The sequence below is a fragment of the Amphiura filiformis genome, chromosome 16 (assembly GCF_039555335.1).
Source record: "Amphiura filiformis chromosome 16, Afil_fr2py, whole genome shotgun sequence".
NCBI classification, from domain to species: Eukaryota; Metazoa; Echinodermata; class Ophiuroidea; order Amphilepidida; family Amphiuridae; genus Amphiura; species Amphiura filiformis.
The window spans coordinates 9,850,066-9,868,295 of record NC_092643.1 but is presented as its reverse complement, the minus strand read 5'-3'; the positions used below and the strand labels follow the sequence as shown (position 1 = coordinate 9,868,295).

Genomic DNA, 18,230 nt, shown 5'->3' with positions numbered 1-18,230 from the left:
TTTTTTCCGAAAATAACACAATCTTTCCCTAATCTAGCCAAAATTATTGAAATTTGCTGAAAATTGTGGCAATTTGCATTAAATTTGGCCGAAAAAATTGACATTTACTACAGCGTTAGGTCCAAATTTCTTGAAAAATTGGTATATGGATGGGTCCACTTTCAAATTCTCAGCAGCACATCCGTACCCAAACTAAACATGTGCCCCCACCCAAATCACATTTTAAGCATACCTCTTCTGTTTCAGGTGCACAAAGATAACCCGTTCAGATTCCACGCAGACAATACTGAATACCGTGTAGACTATGTACCAGCAGAATCCAATACAGAGATGTTTGGTGGCAACAGTAATTGGAGAGGACCTATCTGGCTTTGCAGTAAGTTCATAGTATTTTATCCCAAAAAGATTAGGGAACAAGCCAAAAGTTCAATGACGTCCTACAAATGAAAGTGCTTTTGTTATATCCGGGAGGGGTCAAAAAGTACAAATATGTTAGTAAAAACTAGTTTTTACAAACATAATTGTATTTAAAAATATCAGAGTTGATCTTTCAAGTTGCAAAATGTAAAGATTGAAGGAGGTTTATGAGTTATTCCAGATGAAATTCATACACCCCTATGGAATACATGACCTTACGGATCAAATCAATACTGAACCGGCAGTTGACCGGCGGTCACCAGCAGTTGAACCATGTTCCATTGTTTAGAGCAATAGAAACCGTGTCCAACCGGATGGAGCCCCTCAGAACCAGCACACACCGACATCGCCCGGTTAATAATTACACTATACAGCAAGAGACACTGAAATGAATACACAGGATCGATACACGTGGATGTGCTATGCACGATTGATATTCAGACAATAAATCTTTGGATACCGGGTTTGAAAATGATGAATATCTCCCGTAAATGATTTCATATAAAGAAACCAGATGTGGTTCCTTGCACTTGAATATTTTTAACAGATATGATAGTCGCTGGCTTGCGCTTTGAGATACTAGCTTGCGTCTTGAGTCAAAAACTGACAATAATTTTGATTTATATGTGCCGAATTATATAGCGCAGTGTATAGGCCAATCGTGAAGGTAGTCTAAAACCATATGCCCTATGGAGTACCATGCTTGACTAACACACAGCGAGGACAGTAACCGGGCTAATCAGGGCTTTTGTCAGTAGCCTTAGTCAGTGCTGTACGGTGCAAAACTGATTTAGGAGCCAATGGCGCCTAACTTTATAAATTTAGGCACCATCAATTTTGCTCACAAGTAAAAAAAAATGTTTTCCAGAATGCATATATATTCATAGGCATACATTCATACTATTGGATGGTACGGTATGTACACATTTTGCATTTGCTGGCGATTAAAAGCTTCAACAGTTGGTCGCCATTGAGCTCATAATCAATCTTCTCCTCCGTGATTTCATTTTGCTTCACAAATCCAACAGCTACCGCCGATTTAGATACAGTTGGTCTAAGAAAGGCATCCATACATTGTTGATGATGTTTATTTCCAGAATGTTTATTTAGAGTTTCACGTTTGGATCATACTCCAACCAATCAAAGTCATCGGCCCATGTTGGTTGGAATTTACCAGTATGGAAGCATGCAAATATGCAAATTTTCATGCGTGCTGCGCTCACAATACATATCAAGACAAGTTAAGGTTTGCAATTGGGATCCCAAAAATTTGGCTTGTACAAAGCAGAGAGGGGTAAAGATTTTTTTTTGGCAAACCGAGAGAGGGCAAGTGATACTTGGTAGGCTGAGCTGGGGGAAAAACTTTTTTCAGCATGCCATCCCTGGCTGAAATTTGATATACTTTTGATACACCACTTTTGATACGTATGAAAAATGTATGAAATAAAAAGTATTTGAATTGGAACCAGTGTTTACTCTCTCTGGAAATTGGGTGCGCCAAATGAAACATTTTCTTCCTAAATTGGCCCAATTTTGGCTCAGTAATTCCTCAAATTGACTAATTTCAATACAGCATTACAAATTTGTGTGGGCCAAAAATAATTTTCACTGGGCCAAAATTGAGACATACGGCCTCTGAGTAAACACTGATTGGAACCCTCATTTCATATAAAAAATAAAATAAATTTTGGATTTATAAAGCGCCTTTCTCCAGATCTTAGAGGACTCAAAGCGCTGTAATTTCGCTGCAATGGTGAATCATCACAATCAGATCGCATCAACTAGGTTGCTGCCGAACGGCGCACACCTATCCGCATTTAGATTGTAACATCCACCAATTATCTGTGCAGCTCCCCAAATTCCATTGGGTGAAGGAAGTTTTTGATAACCAAACAACTAATCACCGATTTTTGCGATACAGGGGGAAACCGGAGATCCCGGAGAAAACCTGCGAGAGCGAGCATGGAATCGGGATAAACCAAACGCACATGAGTCCTTGGGCGCGCCGGGCTTGAACCCGGGACCTCAGTGGTGCAAAGCGAGGGAACTATCGCTGCGCTTAACTCGCCCTCCCCAGTTTTATGTATCAAAACTGTATCAAATTAACATTGCATACACATTTTATACATATCAAAAGTGTATCAAATGCCAAGATAATGTATCAAAAAAGTATCAAACGAAATGTATCATTTCATTTCATACATATTTGATACATAATTATATCAAAAGTGTATCAAATATGTAACTGTATCAAATCAGGGTTCCAATTTAAACTGTATCAAATTAGCATTGAAATTTTATCCTTTCATTTCATACATATTTCATACATAATTATATCAAAAGTGTGTGAAATATGTAACTGTATCAAATCAGGGTTCCAATTTAAACTGTATCAAATTAGCATTGAAATTTGTATCCTTTCATTTCATACATATTTCATACATAATTATATCAAAAGTGTATGAAATATGTAACTGTATCAAATCAGGGTTCCAATTTAAACTGTATCAAATTAGCATTGAAATTTTATCCTTTCATTTCATACACATTTCATACATAATTATATCAAAAGTGTATGGAATATGTAACTGTATCAAATCAGCGTTCCAATTTAAACTGTATCAAATTAGCACTCAAATTTTTATCCTTTCATTTCATACACATTTCATACATAATTATATCAAAAGTGTATGAAATATGTAACTGTATCAAATCAGGGTTCCAATTTAAACTGTATCAAATTAGCATTGAAATTTTTGAATATCTCCCGTAAATGATTTCATATAAAGAAACCAGATGTGGTTCCTTGCACTTGAATATTTTTAACAGATATGATAGTCGCTGGCTTGCGCTTTGAGATACTAGCTTGCGTCTTGAGTCAAAAACTGACAATAATTTTGATTTATATGTGCCGAATTATATAGCGCAGTGTATAGGCCAATCGTGAAGGTAGTCTAAAACCATATGACCTATGGTGTACCATGCTTGACTAACACACAGCGAGGACAGTAACCGGGCTAATCAGGGCTTTTGTCAGTAGCCTTAGTCAGTGCTGTACGGTGCAAAAACTGATTTAGGAGCCAATGGCGCCTAACTTTATAAATTTAGGCACCATCAATTTTGCTCACAAGTAAAAAAAAATGTTTTCCAGAATGCATATATATTCATAGGCATACATTCATACTATTGGATGGTACGGTATGTACACATTTTGCATTTGCTGGCGATTAAAAGCTTCAACAGTTGGTCGCCATTGAGCTCATAATCAATCTTCTCCTCCGTGATTTCATTTTGCTTCACAGATCCAACAGCTACCGCCGATTTAGATACAGTTGGTCTAAGAAAGGCATCCATACATTGTTGATGATGTTTATTTCCAGAATGTTTATTTAGAGTTTCACGTTTGAACGATGGATCATACTCCAACGTTGGATCATACTCCAACCAATCAAAGTCATCGGCCCATGTTGGTTGGAATTTACATCGTTTAGGTTGAGCGGGTTGGGTAGAAAAATCTGCATTTCCCCCACTGCTTCCATCATCAGTTTCAACACGAACTTCCGGAGCAACAGTATTTCCCGATTTGCCTCCAAAAATCCAACAATGTCCGCCGTTGCCATTATTAAACTCCTACTCCTGATAAACTTTCAGCCTATCACACAACATAAATACACCAGCACACCCTTGATGTATTCAAATGCAAAACACTCGACCGTACACTCTGCATTGGCTCACTGTGTAGTACATGTACACTTCACGATATCAGCCTGTATAGCCACGTGCGTTGAATATTCATTGTGCATGTGAGTGACACAGCACGACATGCACAGGTCACAGTGGTACAGTAATGAGGCACAGCGCCGTTGTGCTGCGTACGTGCTGAACAGTACATGCTCGCGGGGTCACAGGGAATCCCGGGAATGATGAATATTAATGATTACCCCTACCCGGAAGTGTTGAACACTCGTGTTTACGAAAAATATGTGCCAATTCACACGAATGCCAGTCGATTTTTGTGTACAAAATGAGCATTAAATGGATACTTTATGGATCACTCATCTGTCTGAACCATGGAATTATGGAAAACATTTTAGCCTTTTATTTAACTTCTAAATTGTTGATCTAAAGTGTATAAAAGTATACATATTTCGAATGGAAATTACTTTACGAATCCAGTGGTGACGTCAGATTAATTTAAAAATGCTAAATTTTGGAGAAAATCATCAAAAGGGTGATTTTGACCCAAAAATTTACGTAAACCGTAACTAATTATTTTTTCAGTAAAATTTTTTTTCTTATTGATTTTCAAAAACTAGGTATGAAAATCTAGGATCCGTTTTTTTTTACCATCTTTTAGAAATATTCGATTAAAATGGTTGAAATTTGACAATATTGGTGTATATTTTTGTTTTTTGACAGAAATTTAAAAAAATGAAAAAACGGCTCCTAGAGGAAAAGGAGCTGTACACGATAAGACCAAAATCTTAGCTTTATTTTCTATAATGAATCTGTTAGCTTTAAAACGAAAAATTGATAACATGCATGAAAATGAACACGTTTTAAATCGCTGTTTTGTAGTGGCAGTAGACAGCAATCAAACAACCCATGTTTTCAAATGTGATCATCTTGAATCCTGCAATTCACGCAGCTGGTATTCGCAATTAAGATACAACTTCCGCGCATGTTTTACGAAAATCCAAGCAATATTTTCCATAAAAAGGAGGAATAATTGTTCGTCAAGCTGTATGAAATTCCCGGTCGGCCATGTTTTCGATCATGTTTTGTTGTGAGGCTCCACGCGATGCGGTGCGAAATACACTATCAGGGTCAAGTGCACAGGGAAGCGAATCTCGGCTTGTTGCGTTTTGCATCAGGCTCAAGGCAAAAATACTCGTTGGTTAGCAACGAGATTGGCAAGATTTCCCACCATTGACCATGTGGACGATTTCAAATGGAAAATGGTGAAATACTATATTTAAAAATGATAGAAAATTGGTAAAAAAATAAAAAATCTAAATTTTGTTAGTTCAAACTTAAAGTACACAGACTAATGAATATAGAATTCAAGAAAACTGGAATTCGGCATTTTAAAAACATGCCATGGTTCAGACCAACCTTAATCAATCTCTCACACAGGGAGTTTGGATTTCAATGACGTCCTATAAATGAAAGTGTTTTCATTATATCCAGAAAGTGCTTTCATTAGATCCGAAAACGCACAATTAAGTTTATAAAAAAATTTGGATTTATAAGTGCATTTTCCAGAGGATTCAAAGCACTGTAATTTTGCTGCCACTGGTGAATCATTTGAATCAGATCACATCAAGTAGGCCGTTTGCAGCTGAACCCGGTGCAAACCAATCCACACTTAGATTGTAACATCCACCAATTATCTGTACAGCTACTTAATTTTTTTTACAACATAATTTTTTGGAAGTTATAATTTAGTTTTAAACAATGAAACTAATAATAAGTAAGTTTTATCTCGGATTACTTTTCAATCTTTATAGTGAACTACCTGCTTGTAGAAAGTTTAGAGCGTTACGACTACTTCTACGGTGACACTTTCAAAGTGGAATGCCCTACCGGATCAGGCAATATGATGAGACTCAAAAATGTTGCCAAGGAGATCTGTCAACGGATGGTCAACCTCTTTCTACCAGATGAGAATGGGCGTCGACCTTGCCATGGAGACAACAAGATGTACACTGAGGATGCGGACTGGAAGGATTTGATTCTGTTCTATGAGTTCTTCCATGGGGATAATGGACGTGGGTGTGGAGCTAGGTAAGTATACTTTTGAACTATTACCAGTATTATTGAGAACCTGAGCTCAAGCGCATATGTGACCAGCTCCAACAAAACCCAGAACAATTCGCCAGACATGTTTTTGAGTTATAGGTCTTTTAAGATGACATTCCCATAAAAAAGATGTAATTTTGGAATTTTTAATTTCATGGTATTTGACTGGGGACTAAGTGGACTTTCAAATCCTTGGAAGTACTTATTAAAAAGAGGTTTATTTAATCAATAAGTAACATTTGAACTATGATAATCCCTATTCAATCATGTGTAAGGCTGGAAACTGATTGGCCCATTACTCAGAATAGCAATTTGGCAAAAATATAAAGGTATCGTTTACAAAATTATCCATATCCGGAAAGGTATTGATGCTATTTATATAATTGGTATCATTTTAAAGCTTATTGTCTAGTCTAGTGCTAACATTTTTATTCAAATCATGAAATGTCAAAAATGCGACTTGATCCTGGTTTTGTCAGAGCGGCTCACATATGTGTTGCGATCTGCTCCATGGGGGCTAAAGGAGACATTTTTAACAATTGAGTTAGTATAATTATTACTTTATATATACATTAGGCTATCATATCATATACTGAAAACAGCAAAGGTCTAGCCTACTTGGTTCAAAGGTCTAGCATACTTGGTTTTAAAGTTTTGTAATGTGTATATTCTTATGTATTTTATTGTTTTATAAATCCATATTTTTGCCTATATCTCAATTTCAAATTTCCGCCTTTGGCCCCCATGGACAAGATTGTGTCACATATTTTACATTGGACTATTTCAGTTGGTTGAAATCCATATCCTACGGAAGACATGACTTCACACAGAGAGGGGGGGTGTAGATTTCAAATGGAGTCACCCATTCCGGTAAACTCATTTGAAATTCACACTCCCGGTGTAGAAGTGTGTCATGTCTTCCATGGGAATTTGAGTTGCCAGTCTCCAGATGGTCAAAGTTATGACTGAAAATTTGAGATACGTCTTAATTTTGTGTTGAGATCATACGTTTAAATAATTAATCATAAAGATTCTGTTGTATACAGGTGAACTCAAGTTATCCAGATTGGATCCATTGGTCTTTATGCACAAAACAAGTAGGAAACTATGGAGATTCTACTGAGAAGGAACTTTTTGGTATTTACGTACCTTATTCTATAATATTGTAGGTCCTGTTAAGGGCAGATTCATGTAGCTTATATTAGATAGGTGCAGTTTAATTTTTAGACTTTACTTTGTGTAAAGGAGGAAAAGAAAAGATTAATGGGATGCTTCCCTAAGTCTAACCTCCAGAATTATAGGTCTAACTTGTTTTGTGTATACGGGCCATTCAATTTATCATACAGCTATTTCTTTACTCCATCCATATACTTGTTCTTTCTTTTTAGTCATCAAACTGGATGGACTGCAGTCATCACAGCATGCCTGGAGAAGACAATGACAAAATTATGAAGTCGTAGGCTTTCCCAATCCTTTCTATTGTCTGAATTTAAAAGTAACTACTACAGGTTGATGTGTAGGAGAAGATGAAACCACACATTCGGCTATTCCACAATCAAGGAAAAAAATAGTTGCACACTTTGACAATATTTTGAAACTCTTCATTGCTGCTTTGCTTGTTTGGTGAAATTAGTATATGTTTGATGAGAAAGCACAAACCTTCCTCTTTCCCATTCCCTCCCCCATTTCCTCGCAATCAATGTTGGGGAGACTGGAGAGTGTGCCCAATGTCAAAATTCCTTTCATCAACATTGAATTGGGAGAGAGGGGTGGCAATTTACAGTAAGTATGCCAGAGGGTGCCAACATTATTTTCCTTGATTATCCGAGGTCTAAACAATATTACCATTCTTGCTTTGCATTTGCTAATGCCATTTCTAAATGCGGGCATTCTATTTTTGGCCCCCACATATATGTGGGGGCTTATGTTATCATCCAGATGCTTGTTTGTTTCTATCTTTCTTTGTTTCTTTGTTTGTTTGGCTGTCCGGGCAGAAGCAAATTCATTAATCCACTGTGCAGCTCCAACGCAATGGCTGATCAAGTTCAAACTTGGTACGGTGATAGGGTATGGTGGCCTTATGTGCTGTATAGTTTTGCGTCACATTATTTGCATATTTATGAATATTGATGAGCTCATTAGCATATTTTGCCTACATTGTCATTAATCCACTCTGCAGCTTAAACGCAATCACAGATTAACTTCAAACTTGGTACGGTGACAGTATATGGTGGCCTCATGTGCTGTATACTTTTGTGTCATGTTATTTGCATATTAATGAATCACCGATCAACTTCAAACTTGGTACGGTGATAGGATATGGTAACTGGTCTGATGTGCTTAATAGTTTTGTGTCATTTTATTTGCATATTTATGAATATTAATGAGTTCATTTGCATATTTTGCCTACATTTCCATTAATCCACTCTCCAGCTTAAATGCAATCACCGATCAACTTCAAATTTGGTCTTGTGATAGTATTCTTTATATTTTCCAACCTTTGTTGTGGTAGGCCACCTTAATTACGAACCGCGTAATTCTAGTCAATAAAATTTCACCACAAATCAGAGGAAATTCTAATATTCTTAGAGCAATAACAAATTTTAAAATACAGTGCATAGGTCTAGGGCATGGTCACTTTTAATTTAGGGGCTGTGTAATAATTATTAGCCCTGGAAAGGGTAAAATTTAGGGGCCAAGAATTCTTGGCCATCAGCCAAAGGAGGGGTGGGAGAAATTTTTGGCAAGTTGGGGGGAGTGATTTTGGCACACATTCATGGGCGCCTTTTAAATAAAGTGCTCTAAAAAGGCTTACGAAAACAGTATGGAAGCATGCAAATATGCAAATTTTCATGCGTTCTGCGCTCACAATACATATCTAGACAAGTTCAGGTTTGCGAATTGGGATCCCAAAAATTTGGCTTGTACAAAGCAGAGAGGGGTAAAGATTTTTTGGCAAACCGAGAGGGGGCAAGTGATACTTGGTAGGCTGAGCTGGGGGGTCATTTTTCAGCATGCAATATCATTATTGCACAGCCCCTTACACCATTGCCATTTTCACAGTGTTTTGGTCAATTTTTTTCAGACAAATTGAGCTTTAGAAGATGTAATTTTTATGTAATAAAGTTGAAAATGAAATTTCAATGATATACGATTAAAATATATCTTTAAACCATCTTTCACACAGCATCGAAATGTTTACGCAATTCTCTTGGTTACCGATCTGGTCACGCTATTTTGGTATGCCTTCAAGTGCCACATACTTTGCATGGTGATTGTTTTGATCGTGGTTCATTACTCAAGTGTGTGGGATACATAACTTCGATACTGAATTGCAGTAAAAGAATATTAGGGAATGGTCAGAATTAATTCACATGAAGGTCAAGATATTTGGACATCCCCCCTACACACAACATAGTAAATCTGCTCCATGTATTTGGTTCTGTTTTGTAATGTAAAATGCAATGTTTTGTTGGTAATGCGATGGCAAAACAATTAGGCTTGCCCTCATTGAATCTGCACATTTAAAGCTGTGTTTTATTATATATTTATATCCATTGTCTTGTGATCAATTTATTTGCCATGTCGCTTTACAGGGAAAATTTGTATTTTTGTTGTTGTGTTTTGAGCAAAAGCTTACGTGAATCATATGTCACGCTGATGTACGAAATTCCATTGACTGTCTTGACCCGGAAGTGGTGTCGCATACTAGGCGTGGTTACAATGGTGTATCTTGCTAAAATATTAATTTATGCACATTTCTGATGCATAATACATGTGTGGTATGCAATAGACCTTTTCATATTGTGTGAATCGGCATCGGAAATGTTCGCAAAATAATCACAAGGACGCGAGTGTCTTTACACGCTCCCGCGTAAATACACATAAACAACGCACAACTGGCGTAATTGCATGCCCAAGAACTGCGTATGATGACCCGTTTTTAAAAACTGGGTCATCACTTCGGAAAACTTCAATATGAAAAGGTCTATTAAAATACAAAAAAGCAAATAAAAAATAATAATGTACCATAAACCATGTGGGTATAAGCCCACCTTCGGCTATAAGCCCACCCCCTATTTTTCAAAACATTCTGGGAACAAGGGTGCACTCGGATATGAGCCCAGTTGAATTTTGACTAAGTTCTTAAATAAAATCAATGCTTTTCTCTCACATTTAAGAACAAATATAAAACTTAAAGAATATCAGTTGATAATTACAAAAACATTGACATAGATGATAGAAATTACTGGTACATCAGGAATATACAAATCGGGATGATTGTTCTTATTTTTAAATTCAAGTACATGTACTAGCCTCTCCACCATTAATAAACCCACCACCATTTTTGAAGTGAAATCTGCCATCTAGGGGATGGGCTTATACCCGAGTGGTTATGGTAATATAAATCTTTAAAAATTAAAAATTAAAAAGAATAATAAAAAAAAAATGCCTAAAAATGCTATACAATATGAAAACTGTTATGCAAAATTGCAATTTGGAAACTGCTATGCAATTGCAATTTGAAAACTGCTATGCAAAATTGCAATTTGCACAGCACTAAACAACTTTCTTTCCTTCGCACAAGCCCTGGCTAATGACAATGTGATCAAGGGTTTGACTACATAAGAAGTCAGCCACACACCTTTGCACAGTATTTTATTTTTTGTGGGGCCTGAGAGCTTATCAGACACACCAAATTAGCATTCTGAATACAAGGAATGTCCTTCTGATATCAAATAATTTTGAGTTTTTTAATTGGCAATATACCGTAATACAAATTTTATTCGCCCTACAGCTATTTCCTTGGAAGTAAGGAAGGAATGTTTTTATTTCAAACTCTAATGGTGACCCCCAGGTCAAATTGCAAGAATTTTACATTAAGCACACCTGAACAGACACAATGCAATTTGCAGGCAGCAGCTTCATCAACACCAATATTGCAACATACAACTATACAAACATCCATCCCCCCGTAGGTAATGAGGATAAAGTGCCTTGTCCAAGGACACAACATGTTGGCACAAGCGGGGTTCGAACTCGCAACCTATGGATTATGAGTCGGGTGCCTTATCCACTTGGCCACACATGCTCCGCTTGTGAGGTGTCCGAAGAATTTCCTTACTGCATATACTAAGATTTGTAAATTTGTTTTCTTTCTTTTCAGCCATCAAACTGGATGGACTGCAGTCATCACAGCATGCCTGGAGAAGACAATGAAGTCATAGGCTTTCTGCAATCCTTTCCATTATCTGAAATTAACAGTAATCAGTACAGGTTGATGTGTGGGAGAAGATGAGCACTACTCATTGAGGAGTGGTGAAAATGTATGAAATAATGTATACATCTTAAAACAGTACACTTTAAGACTCAACAATCATGGTTAAAACAAACAAATAAGACGTATATGCATCTCATTGTTGGTTAACCGCCCCAAATAATTTCGTAAACCTACAAAAATAGGTTTTATTTTACTGCTACTGAAATGTCTGTATGATTCAGTCGAGAAACAGTACCAAGCAATCAAAGAGTAATCATTATACACTGCAAGTTTCCTATTATGGCTGTCTGCACGGGTACACTGTCACCAAGGAACCTGACAGGTACAAACAAGAGTACCAATGCTGTTTAGCAGAGGACCCATCAGCAGTGGTAAGTACTACACTGGTACTCTAATGGTACTGCACAGTATAAGCCAAGTACCTTGGTTACGGTGTACCTGTGCATGTAGTCGCAATAGGAATCTGGTAGGGTAGTTGTCAATCTTCTCAACTGACAAGCTACACCCACATTCTTAACCCCCTGAGCACTACCTGCCGATCTAACATTGCCTCTATTACATGATATCTTCATTTTAATCACCAATCAGAATCAGTGGCGTAACTAGGGTTGGTAGCGCCCGGGGCAAGAAACAAAATTGACGCCCCTACCCTCCACCCGAGAATATCTTATTCTTCATGATATCAATTCTTGAATCAATTGTGCGCGGAGCGTGCAACATTTTGGACAAATAAAGCCTACCACTAATTATTTTTGGCCACTAGAACTTGAATATCGGTCTTAAAATGTTCTTTCAATTGGTTTTCATCGCTTGGAGGGGCGCAGAATCGATACTGAATTGGTCAATTCAAGGGTGGCGCCCGGGGCACTTTGTCCCCCCCCTGCCACCCGCTAGTTACGCCACTGATCAGAATGGAGTTTGCAAATAATTCACCCAAATTTTGTGTGTGGTGAAATTATTAAAAATGTTGCTGAAAACTGCCAAAAATTGTCTGTTTTTAATTTCATATAACTAAAGAAAATCCAAAATCTGGGCCGCACCAGGGTTGTTTTTATTTGTCGCCTTACCACAGCTTGCATATGTGGTGCACTGCTTGTCAAATTTAGTATAATCTCGTCACAAATCTCCCCTTTGGCAAACTCTGATATTCAATGCAATCTTTGGTATCTGAGAAGTAACATATCATACCCCAACCTTAGCAGGCCCAAAATATATTTCAATCAACCTGAAACCATGTTAGTAAGTAGAGTATTCTTCAATGTATCTTAAGAATTATAACTATAGCTGTAGAATAAAGCCAAGAAAAGTGCTACTTTAATTAAACTTGATTTATATAACTTATTTTTGCTATTTTTAGCGTCGTCTGCAAAAAAATTATTACACTGAGCGCGAGTGCAATAGTTAGATTTTAATATACTTTAGATATTTTTCAGTGATTTTGTTTTCCTGGTGATTTATAAAATTAAGCAGAAGAAAGGAATTTATATATATTAAGTTAAATAAAATAAATATTGAATGTTTTACCCATTCAGTATTAGAAAGAATGTTTTCATTCGGTGAAATATGCACTATATTCTATTCAAGCTGAATTGAACAGTCCATAGTTCACCTCATGAAAATATTTAATACCATTGCACTCATAAACATTCAAATTTTGTATACTTGTTGTGCTGTTTTTGCACAAATTGTAATTCCTATTCAAAGATAGTGGACCAATAGTTTGTATATCAGGCATTTTAATACAGAATTTGTGCAATTGAATATTGTATCATGGGGATTTTGTCAATGTAGTTTAATTCTTTACTTCTTTTTGATCTATGCAGCATAATATTAAGATTTATTTTATTTTGTAATAAGTTAACTTACATGCACTATTAATAGTACTGGTAGGTTTGCTGTTAAGGAGGCTGTGTACTCTCAGACATGCATGTAGTAAAAGTGCAATAACTTTGTAATTATTTGCGCAAGACATAATAAAAGTATACATTTTTATGAAGGCAAGACATCAATAAATCTTAATATAAATACAGATTTGAGGTAAAAACAACAATTATGAAGAAAATCACAAAAAAGTGAGTTTTTGGCAATATTTGTTAGGTACATCATAACAAAAAAACACTCTTTCTAAAATATTTTATTTTGTTTTTAGCTCAATCTTGAGGCTCCATTCCAAAAAGGTTTTTTTAAGGTTTTTATATTGACCATATAAGGCATCAAATTGAGCTTTTTAAAATTCACAAACGCCTATTTGCACAAAATGATGCCTAAAATCGGAAATAGACCAAAATATAAAAAAATGTGAAAACCGTTTCTTGAGTTGATCATGCTTTTTACGATGATATTTGCTTACCTATAGATGCTGTATTTATTGAGTTATCGTGTACCTAAATCGTCATTTTACCGAGAAAATGAACATTGAAATAATGGCCGTTGAAGTTTAAAGTGGTCACATTTTGCACTTTCATCGAATCTCGCAGGAGAATGCGGCAGTTTTTATTTTTCTACCTTACATTACATAAACATCGGGTAAATCCACGGCCCCTTGCGAAGTTTGAGGGAAATCCATTCATAACTTGATATTTAAATCGGGGGAAAGAACTTAAAAAAACCCACATTTTATCAGCTAAAACGGAGCCATTTGACCACTAGGTTTTTGTGCTTCCGTGGCGTTTCGATGCGCCACGCATGCAGATAAGCGTCGCGTATGCGTAGCATATTGTGCGTTAACAAATTGCGCAATACGAAACACGATGCGTTGTTGCGCGCGTGTACCCTGCTGGTACAACAAAGATTTTCTTTCCTTTTCAATTTCAAACACGAGTGGAATAGTGAAATAAAATCCTTCAAATATTGCAGTTGGAGTTTACAAATCTGGATTTTCATTCCTTGTATTTATAAAAAACATAACAAAGTACAAACATATCAAAAAAACTCAATTTTGCGAAAGAAACAATGTCTAGATTACACAGCTGCCTTAAAGAATGTGTATATTTTGAGATAGAATTTCAGCATTATAGCATACTAGGTCTACGTCTTCCAAGGAGGATCCCGAAAATACCCCGAAATTAGTAAACGCAATAACGCCTAATATTACGGGTTATAGGACCTAATGCCTTACCATAACTGATTATTGTAATGTTAACCATTCTGGATGACCCCGGAAATAGTCATGTTCTACTAAAATAGGCCTATGCACGCGTTCTGTATTGAAATATGTGTTTAAAATAGGCGTATTGGTCCGATGAGATGCACCTGGTAGTCACACTGTTAGGCCTAATGCTTTCAGTTGCACACACTGCGCCCGTTGCTACTCAGCGAAAGCGATCTGGCGTGCACGCGATAGCGAAGCGGACTCAGTGCAAGCGATCCGCCATGACGATATAGCAGCGGACTCAGCGAAACCGGCGCTCAGCAGCGACAGCGATAGCGCAGCGGACTCAGCGAAACTTGCCCTCCAGCAGCGACGCGATAGCTGGACGGACGGACAGACGGACACTCTGTAAATAGTATTATGATATAATGCTATGTCTTTTTATTAACTCCCAGAATTAATTAAATGATTTAATTGTGTGAAGTGCCATTTGTAGTTAACAGTCTAGGGATGAAAAAAGTTTTAAATTACTTTTTGTGGAGAAAATGTTTGTAAAAGTGATGTTCTAATACCAGAGCTGCCAACATTTGAATCTTGAAAAAAGGGAGATTTCCTGTTGCAATCAGGGAGATTTGTCAAAATGTGTACATCTTAATGGATGAAACCATTTCCGGGTGATGACCAAAAATTAAGGGTTCTGAAGGTTTAAAAGTAGGGAGTCTCCTGCGAAAAGAGGGAGAGTTGGCAGCTCTGAAATACCTCAAGCATTTCCACACTCAGGGTCTTTCTGTGACATCCTGTGTTGAAAAACATTAATTGTGGTCTTTTGGTGTTGTAGAAGAACCTAAACTTATTTTCCTATACAGTCCAACTTCTTTTATCCAGCCATGATGGGACCAAGCAATGGCCGGATAAGTGAAAAATCCGGATAAGTGAATTATATGTAATTCTGCATTGAATGTCTGTGAAGTGCAAACATTGAGACAGCAAAAAAATTATCTCAAAATGGGGTAATAAACACTGAAAGATTTTATTTGGATGTTGTATGCCACATAGATATATGTCCTCATATCCCGGGCCTTATATGCCACAGTGCATGAAATCGTGATCTCAAAGCAATAAAAACACATTTTTTTTCTAAAGATTTTTTTCTAACAGAGAAATACGTAGAAAAGTAGTCCGGATAAAGGCGGTTGGACTGTACTGTAATATATACTTATTTTTAATAATTCAACTCTTAACATTTAACACCTTGAGATTTTTCAATAGTTATTATAGTTCTGGTAAAATAATTATATTGCTCAAATTGGTTTATATTATATGTTGCTTTGTTTGATGTGAAAGAGCTAGTACAATCTACTTATGGTAAGTATCCAAACAGAAAGGATACTGTTTAAGATTTATATCATTTAATGTTTAATGTGTGAACAAGTTTCTGTTGCAAGGTGCATAATATGTCTAAAGGCACAAAGTACTAGTACTGTAGATAGAGCAATATGTAAAAAACAAAGAGTAGTCATATAATTGCAATGCGTACCATAATCAGTGATGTATAGGTCAATTGTGCCATAGCCTACCATTTTTATGAAAATAGTCTGAAATTGGAAATCTTAAACACGGTCTGTGATGAGGTAATTGGGTGTTTTCTTTCTTCCTACTTCCTAATTGGATAATACAAGCTTTTATGCCTTTATACACTTCATTTTAATATCATGAGTATCTCATACAGATAGAATGGCATGATTTCATCATCAACTTCAGAAATGTGATGAAAGTACCGTATTCGTCCGAGTATAGTCCCACGTTCAAGTATAATCCCACCCCCCATTTTTCGAAAAATTCCAGAAATTGTAAAAAAAAAAAATTCAAATTCAATGCATTTTGATATCATTAATAGAGTATGACATGAATACAAATTAATATCAATTTTCATATTAAAAATACAAAATATCTTGAATTTTTTTTTTTTTTTTTTTTAGGTCAACCATGAATGATCTAGCATTCAGGTCTAGGTCCAGGGACACTCCAAAACCGAAAAAATAACTTTAAATTGTTTTGTTTTTTTAATTCGAGTATAATCCCACCCCCAATTGTGAAAAATGTTCACCTAAAAAACGGGTGGGACTATACTCGGACCAATACGGTAATTATGAAATTGTTCTCACTTCTGGTTCTCAATCAAGGATGGTTTATAATAGATTATGTTTGATTTGATCTGATCCAGTCAGACCAAAGTTACCAAATTGAAACATAAGTGGGACCTCTCCACCTCAACAAACACAAAAACACACCCAACAGTACCAGAGACAATTTTTCCCTACAAAAGCTAACTTTGCAACAAAGTGTGTATTGGCATATAAGTACACATGGTGACTGGGCAAATTGATAATGGCTCAAATTTCAAAATGGCTTCATTTGGCCCTATAGCTTGATCAGCTTGTAATTGGCAGGAATTGTTAGGCTTTTACCACTACACCGAAAAGTAGACCCATGGTAATAGTTGACCTATTTGGTCTATATTGTGTGTAATAAAGAATGTAGATAAAGTATGGGACTTGAATTAATTATTTGTGATGCTTCTGGCGAGATATCACAAAACAGTTCTCAAAATAAAATATGCTGATATTAATCTGATGTTTGAAACCCGCTGATTACTTTCATCTCAATGTTGGGTCTATCCTGTATATTAATAGAGAAATTAGTTATAAAATTTTTTATATATAATGGTATAAATTATCTATATCTTTTATCTTTTGTACTGGACTAATTTCTATTATTGTTGTTACTTACTCTCTTGGTCAAAGTAGATATATTTAGAAATAATAAATAGACCAAATAAAATACAACAATACAAATGTGTTGTTTTTGTCAATTTATTTTTATGTATATTTTCTTTAAGCAAATATTTCAAATAATAAAAAATAATCCTCCACAAATAACACATCCAAGTAATTCATACTCTATAATGAAAGCTGAATGAGTGATTTCTCAAAATTCTAGAGATGGAAATCCAAGAAGTCTTTGCAATGATTGACACCTTGATGACATTTTGTTGATGCGCATATCTTCAGATCGCTATGTGAAGATGTGTGCACCAATGAAGTTTTATCAGGAAATCTTTTGGGATATACCATCACAGTCAGTCTATTGCCCGGGGTGTGTTGTTCGGATTTCAGGGTGTGAGAGGCCTCGGACAAAAAAAAAGGAAAATTACTAAAAAAGCTGAAAAACAGCATTAAATTGGGGCACAAATTTCAAATATGTGACCATCCAGCACAACTGAGCCCTGAAGTCGCCAATCATCATTTTTGAGATATTCAACCAAAATATTCTGCTTGAAATTAGCTTTAAAATGATGTATATCATGTCTATAGTACTTGACATTTAAGTAGTGAAAAATCAATAAAACAGTCAATAAATCCATTGTTTCCTATTGTTTATTGTTAAGTTCAATGGAGCATGTCTCAATAGTGGCACTGGCGACATCCGGGCTCAGTTGTGGTGGATGGTCACATATGGGCTGAAAATTAAAGAAAACACATTAATGTTGGCAATAAAAAAAGCTGAAATCAGCTTAAAAGCTGAACTTTCACACCCCTAGGATTTATGTACTATTGTGCATAAGTGTATCCAACCCAA

The 18,230-nt window shown here is 36.1% G+C and overlaps 1 protein-coding gene across 3 annotated transcripts in view; it reads left to right on the top strand.

Annotated features, from left to right (window-relative positions):
* LOC140135523 (uncharacterized) overlaps positions 1-12,203 on the top strand; it is a 42,987-nt gene extending 30,784 nt beyond the window's left edge. Inside the window, exons 16-19 of one of the 3 annotated variants that reach the window (XM_072157059.1) lie at positions 247-376; positions 5,928-6,204; positions 7,608-7,714; positions 11,387-12,203. In XM_072157059.1, coding sequence (XP_072013160.1) covers positions 247-376; positions 5,928-6,204; positions 7,608-7,671 — 471 coding nt within the window. In that variant the 3' untranslated portion in view covers positions 7,672-7,714; positions 11,387-12,203. The remainder of the gene's footprint in view (positions 1-246; positions 377-5,927; positions 6,205-7,607; positions 7,715-11,386) is intronic. The other 2 variants (XM_072157061.1, XM_072157060.1) reach the window with 2 other exon arrangements.
* Positions 12,204-18,230: the final 6,027 nt, after the last annotated feature.